The sequence below is a fragment of the Microtus oregoni genome, unplaced genomic scaffold (assembly GCF_018167655.1).
Source record: "Microtus oregoni isolate MIOR12 unplaced genomic scaffold, Mior012 000014F_ref0000157, whole genome shotgun sequence".
Classification (NCBI taxonomy): Eukaryota; Metazoa; Chordata; class Mammalia; order Rodentia; family Cricetidae; genus Microtus; species Microtus oregoni.
In genome coordinates, this window is record NW_024543073.1 from 11,386,986 (window position 1) to 11,402,134 (window position 15,149).

Consider the following 15,149-nt stretch of genomic DNA (forward strand, 5'->3'; position numbering starts at 1 on the left):
TTTGGAGGTTTAGTATGTATTTTTTTAAGGCATTAAATGTGACTGCTCCTGAAACAAAAAAATGCTGGCAGTGAATACACTGTGTTAGTTGATTCTCAGAAAACGATAAACATCAAAACTACAAAATGGAACTGATGCTGCTTAGTTCCAGTGACAGAAACTGTTCAATAAGTTTCTAAAGTTGAGATAAAAGTTAAGTTTCTTTAAGAGAGCACCACAGACATTGTCCACACTGTATTTGTTTAAAGCAGCCTTTAGATAAAAGCAGGTCCTCTGCAATTTGAATCACAGATCAGACTGGTATAAAAAAATTAGTAGAGATTTACATTTCACTTTTAGATAAATTCTAGCTATATATGTATAATATTTGAAAATGCTTTCTGTATAATATTTATTGCTAAAAACTAAGGAAACAGGTAAAACCACCCAGAATAAAATAAACATTGAGAATAGTCTCATATTGTTCTAGAGCCTAGAGCTCTTTTTTTATTTGGTAAAACCCAGTGATTGTACCTTACTCTCACAAACTAAGCTGCTAACTCAGTGTGGTTGATGAGTCACCACTCCCTCAGCAAAATACAAAGCATTTGTGCTTCTTGAATGATGCTAGATTTCATATGAAGCATTACAAATTAATTCAACTTTGGCCATGCCTTCCATATAGCCTAAAAACTTGGAATTAAGGAACTTCTAGGTAGGTCTTTATGTTTTCAGCATGCTACTTTTTGATAAAGTAAAAATTAACATCCTTGAAAACATAACTAAAATTGTCCTATATTTTACAAAGATATTTCCCTTACACTAATCTTTCATTTATTTTCTTCTAAAATATTGTATCCTTGTAGCATTAATCTACTTCAAATCTTCTCAAAACACTATACTATTTTCCTCTAACAGAATACGTATTTCCTTCCAGGTTTGATGCCCATACCTGGCAGGTTGATAGTTTTGCTTGTTTGTTTATTTGTTTCTGTGTTGATCCTAAGTCAGTATTAATAGGATGACTATAATCAAATTAATCAAAATGAATAGGGTTTTAAACACAACCTGTATATCAAGGTGAATGTAGCTTTTAACTTTAGAAAGTAGAAAACACAGATCAAGTGGAAATAATCTAAATAAACAAGAGAAATGGAGTTTAGAATATTTGCATATGATTATGTCTCATGTACATATAGCCTCTTTTAAAGTAGTATATAAAACATTGATAATTCATTTTAAACCCTATTATAATACAGTTATTCAAAATTTGTATGCTTTCAAATCTGAAGACCTATAGTTTATTACCAAAATGTATAAGATGTCTACACAACCAGTAGTTGCATATCTAGTGGGGAAAAATTCTCATGTCTCAGTGTTCCTAACCCCTAGAACTAGAAAATTATCTGAGAATTTAATTGACCAAATTAAAACTATACTAACTATATTTTTACTCTTAAAAAAACCTTAAGTTATTAACATAAACTATTCTTTTTTCATGTAACATAAAATCAATCATTTTTGCAGTGAACAGTTCAATGGCATTCAGTATTTCTACAGTGTTAGGCCACCATCGCCACTATCTAGTTCCAAACATTATCATTGAGTAAAACTTCTGTTGTACATATTTTCTCTACTCATACTTCCCTCCAGGCTTTGAGAACTGCCAATTTGTTTTTGATCTCTATGACATATTCTGAACATTACATACAATATGTATTCTTATAAAATCCCTCCATGTTATAAAAAGTAATGAATTTAAGACTTTAAGACATTACAAAAGTACAAATAATTTTTAATTTCTTATTTTGTTAACACATATTTACCTTAAATCTTTACAAAGAATATGTCCTATTTAGCACCATTTAATTTGCCTATATTTCACTTTTGACATGTAATAATCCAATATGACAGATGATGGTTTTAAGTATAGAAATGCAAGCATAACTCTGGAGCTACAGATGTTGAGCAGTGGAATAGCATTTGGCTAACATGTGCAAGGCAAGGCACTAGGTTAAATTCCCAACCCTGAGCAAAAAAAGCCTCCCTCACGCTTGGCCTGTGATCTTAAATTTATCAGATCTTATGTTTAATATTCTGCCAATAGTTTAAAGTTAGGAGCTATTTGACTAACCAGGTACCTGCTATATAATACAAGGACTGAACTTGAATTATTGCTTTAATTATACAACAGCAAATAGATTTTTAATGGCATATTGTAATAGTACATAACACAGGAAAAAAAGCAAGAAACCCACCAAATGGCAAATGAGAACTGGATGGAGCTGTTTATTGTTCTCACTGTAAGGATGGTAAATGTCTCTTTCAGGTGATGTAACTTCACATTCAGGCCAGTCCCGAGGGAAAGCCTCAGAGGACACTGACCTTCTTTGTTTCTGATAATTAAATACTTCACAGGCTCATTTATAATACAATATTTAAAGTCATACTGCTCTTCTTGTGGCAGTTCACCATTTAATAATTAAATTCACCAGTTCATTCTTTTTAAAAGTAGAAACCAGAAGTTAGTGCTTGAAAATTGAACTTGGAACAGTGCACATGTTAAATCAGGAAGAATGAGAGTAGAAGCAGCTAAGAGCAAGAGAAAGATCTAGGCATTGTCAATTCTACAAGACCTAATATTTTAGTCCTATTTTGGACACCATCAGGACATATGATTAAGCCAACATGGGAAATAACAGGGGTCTAAATGTACACTTGGAATAGAAGGGATAACTGATCTCCACATAATTGAACAGAGTGGCCCAGTGTGTCATCTCTCCCCAGGAAACAGATTTCTGGAGAGAAAGAGAAGGGAATACTCAGATTTTATACTAAAAATGTAGCTGGGGGTTAAAGCAACAATTTGCTTGACCACAGCATCTAAAGTAGTTAGTAACCAAGATAGCATTATATAACCACAACATACATAGCATATGACTAGCAATGTTAACGTAACTCTAATATTCAATGCAGATAGCATTCAAAAAGAGACAAGTGCCAGGAAAAAACAACAACAAACCCTATTTGCTCTGTCTTCAATTGCTGGAATCTGGCTGTTGTGTGGTGTGATTGCTGGCCAGACATGAACATTTGCAGGGCCCAGCAAAGTCCATCTGCCTTGGATCTAACAACTGGCACCCAGAGTACCAATCCACTCCACCCACATAGCTTCCTTCTTTTGAAGAGCCCATTGCTCTGTTTTAAAAAATCTTTCAAAAACTTCCTTTCTTTGCCTTCCCAGTGTTTCCCGTCTGTTCTGGGCAATAGTAGATGTCCCGAGGAAACCCAGAATGATCAAAGTGGAAATGTTACTCTAAAAACATTGTATTTTTCATTGCTAGCCATGATGGCACATGCTCTTTAATCCTAGCACTTGAGAAGTAGAGGCAGGTGGATCCCTGTGGGTTCAAGGAAATTCTGCTCTACACAGCAGCCAGAGCCACATAGTGAGACCCTGTCTGAAAAATACAAGTATTTTTTTCTAGAGCAATTGTGTTTAGTGAAGATAAATCAGGATGGGGCATACATACAATAGGTTTACTGAGGTCACAGCACACATTGAAGAGATTTCTACTATTTAAGAAGTAACACCTTTCATGAAAAAAAAATGTCTAAATCAATTTGACTCGTTAAGTTCTATCTTTACTTAAGGTATAAATTTAATTACTTCAATGAGACTATTAAAAAGAGGTGGCAAGAATAAAGGAAAGGTCATTATATTACTTGTCTAATAAAATACTGTATTTTCAAGTCTGATATTTTTACTTGTACACATCTCTCATTTTGTTACATTACTGGATGATCTCTCTCATCCTGATCTTCATTGATATTAAGAACTCATTCATAATCAAATGACTATGACAACATTCAGTTTCACTTTAGCTTGTTTTTTTCCTTCACCTCCAACTGCTTTTAGTTCTAGGCAGTCAATGATCTAAGACAAGTTTTCACTTCCCTTTGCGAAACGAGGCAACCAAATTAGATGACCTCTAATGTTTCTTTCAGATCCAAAATGCTATGGTTTGCTTTTGCCCTTTCTCTTTATTTCAATAGTTCAGATTTTTGAAGGATTCTCCCTCTTTAATGTCTGTTTTCTCCCTATATTCTACAGAATAAAGAGTGAAGGGATGGGGACATAGCTCAGGGTAGATCTCTTGCCTAGTATGTGTGAAGCCCTTCATTTTAATTCCCAGAAAAATCAGGGACACACACACACACACACACACACACACACACACACACACACACACGAGACAGAGAGAGACAGAGAGGAGAGAGAGAAAGAACTACAAAGAAAAAGAGACAGGTGGAGAGAATAATATAGAGGTACATATTTGGTTTTGTAGTCTTGTTGTGGTCTTTGAGTTTTCGCCAGTTCTTTTCACATATCCAAGGAGCTAGACAGGAAGTAAGAATGTCAACTACAAATGGGAACTTTGAAGCTCCTAGAAGCACACGCCTATAAGCCCAGCACTCTGAAGAGGGTAGAAGAATCAAGAGTTCAAAGTCATCCTCCACTACATAGGGAGCTATAGCCCAGCGTGGGCTACTTAATACCCTATTTCACAGACAAAACAAAAGCAAGCAAACAAAGAGCTAATTTGTGTTACTAAAGACCAATCTCTATGGTTTTTAGTAGGAGTTTATTTCTCACATTTATTTAAAATTTCAGAAATGATGCTGGTCTTGGATTACTTTTTCCAAACACTGTGACCTAGTTACTTGTGAATAAAGAAACTTTAAAATATCATATGAGAAATCCCTTTCTTGGGATCAAAGAGTAAATACTTCAGATTTGATTTAAAGTAAAGATATAATTATAAGCAAGTTGAATAGTTTTTAAGTTAAAATCCTCATATTCTTCAAGTTCTCAGAAAAAAAGAATAAGAAAGATTTATTTTTCCAAAAATAGTTTATTTCTACTTCCTTGTAGGGACACATGTTATGATTGCTAAAAATGCTATTTGTGTTTCATTGTCAGGCTTGCCTTTAATGGCTAAGCCATCTCTCAAATCTTAAAAAATGCTATTTTGAACAGAATTTTTGGGAACTGAAACACACTCTGCCTCATACTGATCACTAATACACCAGAAATGTACTCTAATTTGTTTTCAGTTTTATGACATCTTTTAGTGAATCATAGGCATCAAGCTCTCTTCATGTTAGTAAAGACAGTACTTACTAAATCATTGAAGTTTATGGCTTCAGAGCCAAGGCTCTCAGGAGCTGGGATATTCACAGACACCCTGCTGTGGGGCCTGATCCAACTAATCCCAATGCGCTGAAAGTCATTCTTCCTTCTCAACATTGCAATGTTGGGAGAATCAATATGGAAGTGGCATGGTCATTCATTGACAGGCTTTTGTTTAATCTAATCAATACGGAAATACCAAGGTCAAACAGTGAGAGGCTTTCGTCCAGTATTCTAAATAGCTCACTTTTCCAGAACAAGGAGAAAATTGGAGACTTTTTAGTCTTTCTTAACTGAAGATACTTTCCTCCAGGAGTTTGTACTCTTAGAAGGATCACAGTGACCTGTGCTATGTCTAAGTTTGCTATACACAGAAATAAAATTCAGAAAATCCCAGGGTCAAACAATAGCACACTGTACAACCTTACACCAAAAAAGAAAAGAAAAAGAAAAAAGGAAAATCATTTTCCCAGGGACTTATTCAAATTCTATAACTCATGGCATTATATAAAGTGATTAACTATATATCTAAAGTTTCACCTACAACCTTTTATTTGTTATGAAAAGCTATGCAGGTTTAGTTATCAGAATCAGTCTTTTCTGTTTCAGACTTAATTTCAAATAATAAAAAAGTTAAAGTTAAAATAAGGGATGGAAAGATGGCTCAGTGGCTAAGGTCACTCACTGTTCTTCTAGGGGACCTAGTTTTAGTTCTCATGATGGCTCACAACCCTATGCAATTCCAGATCCAGAGGATACAACACACTCTACTGGCATCTTTGGCCACTGCATGCACAAAACATCCATATATGAGCTATAAAAAGGATAGAATATCTGAAGTTTTTAATTTTAAAATAATAAAACTATTTTATGCCCCCCACAAAAGAAGCACCCCCACCACAAACCCTCAACCTATTGTTTTCTTTTCCAGATTGGTACCTACCTATTTTGATTTTCCATCAAAGTTATAGTATATGCCTAAAAGTGTTAGTTATTATAAAAGTCAAGCCCCACAACAGTTTCTCTTTTTCTTTGTCTTTTTTCCTATTTATTTATTTAAGATTTCTGTCTCTTCTCCGCCACCGCCTCCCATTTCCCTTCCCCTCCCCCAATGAAGTCCCCCTCCCTCGTCAGCCCAAAGAGCAATCATACTACTCAGCAGTAAAAAACAAGGACTTCTTGAATTTTGCATGCAAATGGATGGAAATAGAAAACACTATCCTGAGTGAGGTAAGCCAGACCCAAAAAGAGGAACATGGGATGTTCTCACTCATATTTGGTTTCTAGCCATAAATAAAGGACATTGAGCCTATAATTCGTGATCCTAGAGAAGCTAAATAAGAAGGAGAACCCAAAGAAAAACATATAAGCATCCTCCTGAATATTAACCTTCATCAGGCGATGAAAGGAGACAGAGACAGAGACCCACATTGGAGCACCAAACACAAATCTCAAGGTCCAAATTAGGAACAGAAGGAGAGAGAGCACGAGCAAAGAACTCAGAACTGCGAGGGGTGCACCCACACACTGAGACAATGGGGATGTTCTATCAGGAACCCACAACAGTTTCTTATAAGAACTGACATCTTAGTAATGTTAAATATGTTAGAAAGACATGTTAGAACTGGCAAAGAAATTAAATGGACATTTGTAAGAATGTAAAACATTTTTTTCAACATTGTCTGGTATTTTGTGAATGTTTCCTTTTAGCTGAGTATTAGTTCTTCCTCCTCCCTTTTCTCTCCTTCTCCCTCTCTTATTTGAACTAGAGTTTCTAAATGAAGCCCATGTTGGACTCAAACTCACCAATCTCTGTCTTGATTTTCCCACTAGGCTTGGTTCAACATTACATCTTTCTAGTAATTATTTTAAAAATAATTTAAAATGTCATTTCAAAATGGACTTACTACAATTTAAGTTCACATTATGTTTGTATTGTATCGTTATTGTAAATATTAAAACATATGACGTCAAAAGATATCACCAGAGAAATGAAAAAATATCTAATGTTTCAAAGGCTAAGATAAACTGTATGACAAATTCTTTAAGATAATTTGAAAATTATGCTATTAATAAATGTATTATTATAGATTATTACATAAACTTGTTAAGTTACCAAGAAGTTGCTGTCAGAGACCATTTGAAATACATCCTTTCTTTCCTGTCTTCCTTCCTTTTGCCTTGTGCTTTAATCATGAACAGTCTTAGACTGAACTGAGGAAAGACATACTCAGGAATAATAACAAATAAGAAAAGTTTACATATCATCCAAAAGCTCTAGTCCCCAATTTGGAAGAGCAAAGCATTGTCCATCTTTATATACTGAAGCTAGGGAGCTAAATTGTGCTTATATGCATTTTTCTTCTTAGAAGAAAGTCAAAATAGATAGAAAAGGAGTAGCATGATTTTTTTCCTCACAGTCTTAGTGACACATTCAAATAAGTAAGATTTCTCAGACTTTTTCATGCAACCTTTTAGTTTTCAATCATTTTTAAAGCACCCCCTAAGCAGAATAAAAAGAAAATCTAAGTCTTGCTTATTAAGGATCAAATATTTTAACAACAATTTGTATTGAATAGAACCAATGTCACCATATTTCCATTGAGAAGTGCAGTATTTTGTAGCACCTCATGAGCATGCCATAGTGTCTTTGGAAACCATCTTCCAAAGCTCAGAACAGAAAGCAGAAAGCAGTTCCAATATGTATAAAAGTCCAAATGAATCAGGTAAAGATGTATGCAATAAAGTTAAAAATAGAATTTTCCTACCTGGACAGAAGAAATATGTAAAACAACCTTTATGTTTATATTCAGTTCATTCTCTCTCTCTCTCCCTTCCTTCCTCCCTGTCTTTTCCCTCCCTCTCTCCATTTCTCTCTCTCTCTCTCTCTCTCTCTTGCACACACACACACACACACACACACACACGAACATATATGCACACCAACAAATGGGCTTGTTGGGTTGGGGCATAGCTCACGGACACAAACTTGCCTAGCACTTCAAACAAAAAACAAAAACCAGTCAATTTACAATAACATCAGGGAAGGAAAAGCATTAAAGATGTACCAAACATGAAGTAACAATGAAATAGATTTAGTAAGTATAAAGGAAAAACAATGATAACATTTTAGTCACTGACATCTGATCAGAAATGCTAATACTTATGTAGTATATATTTGAAAAGACATTTTATTTTATGTGTATGTTCCTGAGTGTATATATGTGCACCACATGTGTACAGTGCCCACAGAGTTCAGAAGAGGGTATTAGATTTCTGAGTATTGGACTTACAGGCATTTATGATGTGGGTGTTGGGAACAGGACTTGAGTCCTCTTCAAGAGCAGCAAGTGCACTCAACTGATGAATCATTTCTCTATATATTAAAAACAAAACAAAACTGTGTTCTTTGATCTCTAAATAAAAAATAAGGTTTCCTGAAATGACTATGCCTCCTTCTTCTTCCTCAATCTAAGTAAAGATTTAACTCATCTTCCTTTTGAGCTGCAAAGCAATATTCAGGTTGAGGCTACTCTAAGAGACACTATAAGAAACTTGAGTTCTTTGGTATGCAATTCTTTTACTTCACAAAGAAAAAGAAAAGAATCTTGGGGGTGGGAAAGACAATGTGAACAAAATATCAGGACAGTTATAACACCAATGGGTGACAAGTAGTGTATTTTAAGTGTAACTGCAAAACTATAACAAATATACAATATTATAGGTATTTTGTCTTTTCTATGCACTGTTAATGAAGAACTCTTTGGTAGCAAATAGGTCAATGTTAAATACAATGCTAAAAGTCTTAGTTACTAGTCTTGGGAGGCTTTACTTTAAAAGTTCAAGATCTCTATGAAATCAGAGAAGAGGCTGGGTAAGTTGTGAAGATGGAAAATGGATGTTTAAATAGTAGAAAATTGAAAAACAGAAGTATCATCATGAATATTGCTGCATTATGCAAAATCCATTCCCTAAGAAATAATATTCTAATACAGTAGAGGGGTTCCTTCCTGATTAGACCTACAAGATAAAAGAAGAGCGGGAGTTTTCACCATGCTGTTAGGGCAGGGGTTATGTGCTTCTTACATTGTGACTTGCAGCTTAAGTTGGTTGACTGTACCAGCCATGTATAAAATGAGCATATCTTATTCGAATTACTGGAGACCAGAAGAGTTTCCAAATCATATTAATTTAAACTTTAGAATATTGGCATAGAGCTTACTAGTTGAGCATCCCTAATATGAAAAGTCTGATACCCAAAATGCTCTAAAATTGGGGATTCTGGTGATCACCTTGGATTAGGGAAGCTCTGCTTAAATTCATTTTAGTTTTATAAGTACCACAGAAAAGTGAAATTAACATGAAAAACTCTGAAAACTATTTAGCACAATTGCAGTTAGTTTGAAAAGTAGTAACTAGATGTGATGAATAATCCATCAGGTAAAAAGAAAATGTAAATGAACTGAGATCTAAATATACTCCGTATGGCATGTCCAAGTCCAGTAGCCACAAAGAAATCATGGATTGCCATTTTACTACCTTTTCCACTCAATTCAGTGATGTTACTCTTTACTTTTCAACCCAAATTCACATTTCTGAATCTCATCAGCCTTTGCATTACCTCATATCCAATTAACAAAAGATGTTAGTGTTTTTAGGACTAAAACTTTGTCTGTTTTCAATACAGTGTTTCATTGGCTCTAGCTGTCCTAAAACTTGCTTTGTAGGCCAGGCTGCCCTTGAACTCACCTGTCTCTGCCTCCCCAAGGCTGGGATTAAAGACACGCACCACCACTGCCCAGCCAGGACTAAAACTTCTAATCCACAACAAAACCATAATTTTAAAAATATGGACCGCACCTTAGAATTGCCAAGGGGTCTTTCAAAAATCTGATGTTCAGACTAAATCTCTAACAATTTCTAAAAGACAGAAGTGTTGGGGGGCCCACGTATCAGGATCTCAGGAAGATTTAGAGCTTTTTCTTTCCAACCTGTGTCAAAGTTAAGAGCCATTGTTCAGGGCAACATTTCTGAACAAACTTTAAAGCTGGTGAAGGAAATTCTTTTGGTGGATACATAGCAAGTTTCTCTATAGAGGTGCTAAGTGGTGAAAAAACTTTGTTCAAAGTAACCAACTGTTATTATTAGAGAAACACTATGTTAAAGTATTACTAGACTGCTGTACCTCATATTATAAAATGATTTAACTTGAAGTCTACTTATATAATAAAAATCATTATAGCAAAAGTTATTTTTTATGACTGTTGAGGATGATAGAAGGATACCAGGCAGTAGAATATGTTTTATAAACTATACATCATTCATCTGTTATTAATCAGCCAAGCCACAGAGTCATTTGTAATTAAAGTAAATAGAGATTATCATGTAGTGTTACTAGGAATTTGCAACTAGCCCAGTTACTGGAGTGAGGCTCCTAAACTATGAAGACCTGTGTTCCCAAGTCAGGAACTGGAGGCAGAGCCTAACAAGCCTTGCTTTAAGACACCTCCTGTAGTTCTGGTGTTTGCTAAGCTTTGACAACAACACATCTAGGCAAACATTAGCAAAGAGGAAGTATGCAATAACTAAAACCAGTGTGTAAGTATAAAGTAACCTTTAAAAGACACAGAGCAAATGTTATATGGTGTGAATTACTAATCAAAAACAGGTTCTAGAGTTTTGCATCATAAAACAATATTACTTTCATTATTAAGCCAAGTTTTATCAATTAACACATGATTATGTTCATTAATCCAATAGTATAGTACATTGGGGACTTATTTAAATTACATAGTACATAATAGTTTGAATAAGGCATGAAGAAATAAATTCTAGAAGTACCAAGGTTTCTGAAAGTAGGAAAGTTTTCAAGTACTGGGTTTTCACAGAATAATCACAGCTGTCTTAATAGTCACATTTATCCTGAAGACAACACCCCATAGCGTCTTAATGTTCCCAATCAGCCCAAGGAAGCACTTCCTCCCTGACTCAGAGCAGCCATCACTTGGAATGAATCATCACCAATGTTTCCTGTATATTAGCTGTGTCATCGGGTCTGCTAAGCGACAGAAAAACAGTTTTTAATTTCTTATCTTAAGACATCTCATCATAGAAAACTATCATTCTTAGGTATTGATGTCAGTAAAGCACATATGGACCAATAATGAACAACACGGAGGGTCTTGTGAGACTCCAAATAAGTTCTTTGAGAGGTCTTGCTCTTTTTCCATTTAAAATCTTGAGAGCTTTAAGGCTCCCACAACCTCCCTGGTGAGATCAAAGTAGAACATCATAATTAAGAACTAATTTTAGTTTTTATCTCCAGTTTTGGAGTAAAATGTATGTAAAATATATTTTTCTAGAAGGTCTTTAACTGTAAATAAATTCCTTTTTGGCGTGATAGTAGATGACTCTGACTTCTTTGATTAACATTCCTGAGCTCTAAAGAAATTTACTTCCTCCAAGCATAAGCTTCCACTATTTAAAGTATCTGGAATTAAAAATAAAGACACATATAGAAGGAGGAAGTTTGATAGCTGGTATCTACAACAGGATGTAGATACCCTCGGACATCCAGTTTCCTACAGGGGAAAGAAGAGCTGCACATACTTTTTTGATTTTGAGTTTTAGTTGTCAATTTGACCCAATCTAGAGTCACTTGGCAAGGGGAGTCTCAATGACAATTGTCTAGATTAAGTTGGTCTGTGGGCATGTCTATGGGGGATTGTCTTGATTAGTGGGAAAACCAACCAACAGTGTGTGGCACCCTTCTCTGGGTAAGGGATATTGGATTGTATAAGAATAAACAAGCAGAGCACTGAATGTATACATACATTAATCCACTGTGCTCTGCTCTTTCTTGACTGTGGATGGAATGTGATTAGCTGCTTCAAGTTCCTATGTCTTGACTTTGAGCTGCTGTGTAATGATGGACTATAAACTAGAATTGGGACTAATAAGTCCTTTCCTCCTTAAGTAGTTTTTATCAGGGGATTTTACACATCACCAGAAAGTGAAAATAAGACATTTGTTAAAATTATTGTTTAATGGTCTCATGGGTGCTCATATCTACTTACTGTTTATAAGTGCTTATAATTTTCCTAGAATATATCAGATATTGTACTAGGAGCAAAATGAATTCTCAAAGATGCAGATTTCAATGACCAGGCCCTGAACTTTATATCCCTACACTGCTAGGATTCAGTTGCTCTGAAAGCAACAGCGATCCAAAATTTTGTATGGGTACCAAAACCACCTGGAGCGCTTGTGAAAACACAATCCCCATTCAGTTTCTCTGAAGTTCTGATATAGGGCCCCCAGTCAGCTTCTCAGTAATTCCCTAACTGATGCTGAGGCAGCTGGTTCCCAGATACAACTGGATGACCAAGACAAATGACAGCTCTGCACACATCATCTGCCAACTTCCAATCACTGACCTCCCTCTCAACAAGAGCAATGACGTCATAAAAGCTCAAAGTCACTCACACTCAAGCAGAGTTTGGGGTTCCAGAACCATTTCAAATATAAGATCGGCAGCCCCAGATCAAAGTAGTTTATACCATGGAAAAGAAACCTCTCCATCCAGGGGCTTTTCTTTTTATTTAGGTTTTTCCTCATTCACAAATCATTTCCATTTTTCAATATAAATGTTATGAAAAAGAATAACTCATTTAGATTTTTTTATACTTTTTACTTCAATAAACTCATCATTTTCTTTTGAATTAAATTTTCATGCCTCTTCCACCTTTGTTGGATTATGTGCTCTCTGAACAAAGAGAATCATATGATTGAAAGAGCATTGGGAATTCATTTAATTTCTCCTTGGCCTCAGACAAGACTGTGTCTAAACCATTCTCAAATAGAACACAAAGAACAGGCAGCAGGGCCCCCCACTCAGCATTCTATTGATTACTTGAATATACTACTAAGCCTTCTTGTCCCCAACTTAGTTGACCTCAGCGTTAGGGTATTATTAGAAAGCTTAAACCTTAAATTATTTGGACTCATCCTTTATTCTACTCTTAATAAGTTTACTTATTTATACTACTTAAATATATGCTATCTTAATGATTTTTTTGTTGGTTGGTACAAAGGGGAAGATTAATTTAATTCATAAAGTAACTAAAAGTGATTTAATTAGCACAAGTAAAGTTTTATGTATAAATGACATTAAATATAATGCAATGGCCCTTATGGGAACAAAATGTGAATTAGTTGAGAATAATGGTATTACTCATTTTATTTTACTAAAAGAAGTGGTGAAAACTTTATGAGACATAAGACATCTCATACATAAAATGGGTGGGAACAGGAGAACTTTTAAAATAGATTGCAAGTTCTACTTAACCGTATTTTATGATATTTCACATGAGTGAAATCTTTCAAAAAGATTTATTTATTGTGTATACAATATTTTTCCTGCATGCATGCCTGTAGGCCAGAAGAGAGCACTAGATCTCACTACAGATGGTTATAAACCATCATGTGGTTGCTGGGAATTAAACTCAGGACCTTTAGAAAAAGCAGGCATGCTCTTAACCACTGAGTCATCTCTCCAGCCCCACATGAATGAATATCAATAGAGCATTATTCATATTTTTTTACTTTTCATGTTATGTAGTCTTTACTATTGGAAGTAGGGTCATAGTAATGGATGATTTTAACTTTAATGACTCAAAAATATGGATTCTATCATATGATAATCATTTTTGAAAATATTCTTTTCCTATTCAAATACTTGAAGCATTTGGAGAGCCAATGGATACATATATTTTACATAGTTTAGAATGGAAATGTGTCATTTATTTCCATTTCAACATTCTAAATACTATCATTTTAAATGTATACTTGGGTTTTGGGATGGTGAGGTACTCCAGGCATCCCTGGCCTTAAAGGATGGGTCTGCTTCTTGCCTACTGTAATAAAGCTTTGTGGTGGAGGTGGTGCATTTAGTCTCCAGAGAGAAGGAAGATGCTGCTTGCACAGCACTTCTACTCACCAGTCCATGAAGCAGCAAGGGTGTTGGCTTTGAAGGAAGCCAACTGTCCTGCTCTCCCAGCCAGAGGTAAAGAATTGCATTGGTGGCCACTAGAGGGAGGAGGATTAGGAATAGAGTAAATTGTGGGGAAAAGGCACCCATGAAAAACGCACATGGGACAACCAACACATCACCAACCACTGCCTACCAGCTACATCTACCTCGCTGAGGGATTATAATGGGGTCACTAAACATCATTAACCCAGAGATCCAGACACCAGTAATTTATGCAGCATCCTAGTATACTGCCCCTTAACTTTGATGGCTGGAGAAGGGAGTTTGAACAGGATTGTGGGAAACACGCAACTGTACAAACACAAGCACACACGCACACATACATTCTCATGCCCCATTACAACAAGTTGCACTTGTGACGTCTGATTCTTGCTGGTTTTTAATTTAAAACTCTTGATGTTCTTTACCAAGAATGTGTTCATGAAAAGCAAACAGCCCACCTTCAAGATAGTCTTGGAGAAGCACCAGCAGAGATACTCATTGTGCCAAGATGTATTTTACCAACAAATCTGTGTAAATTACATGAGGTTGAAACAAACAGAATGTAATTTAATTAAGCAAAGTTTCTTTTGCTAAATTACAGCTTGAAGCAAACCTGCAAAAAATGTTACCAATTAGCTTTTTAGCAAACAAAAAACACAGCTCGGAGTAGGTTTTGCTTTCCACACTGCCAGCTGTGGGCTGCCTAGTGGGTGTCTTACCTCCAGCACAAGTAGCTGAGCACTCTGACCAGGGCTGATGATGCCACAGAAAGCCAACTTCATTATCTCCACTGCCAGGACGAGTGATGGGAACGTTGAACTTGTACCTAATTCCCAAATTCTGTTCTTGGAGTAGAACCTGCCATTGAAAACAACTGGTGAAGATAATTAAAATACAATGAGCCTTTATTCAGATACTTATCATTTCTTCTGAAGAAGAAAA

General features: G+C 35.5%; 1 protein-coding gene across 1 annotated transcript in view; it reads right to left on the minus strand.

Moving 5' to 3' along the window:
• Adamts6 (ADAM metallopeptidase with thrombospondin type 1 motif 6) overlaps positions 1-15,149 on the minus strand; it is a 214,240-nt gene that overhangs the window by 33,334 nt on the left and 165,757 nt on the right. The window contains exon 19 of the mRNA XM_041663714.1: positions 14,927-15,065. Coding sequence (XP_041519648.1) covers positions 14,927-15,065 — 139 coding nt within the window. The remainder of the gene's footprint in view (positions 1-14,926; positions 15,066-15,149) is intronic.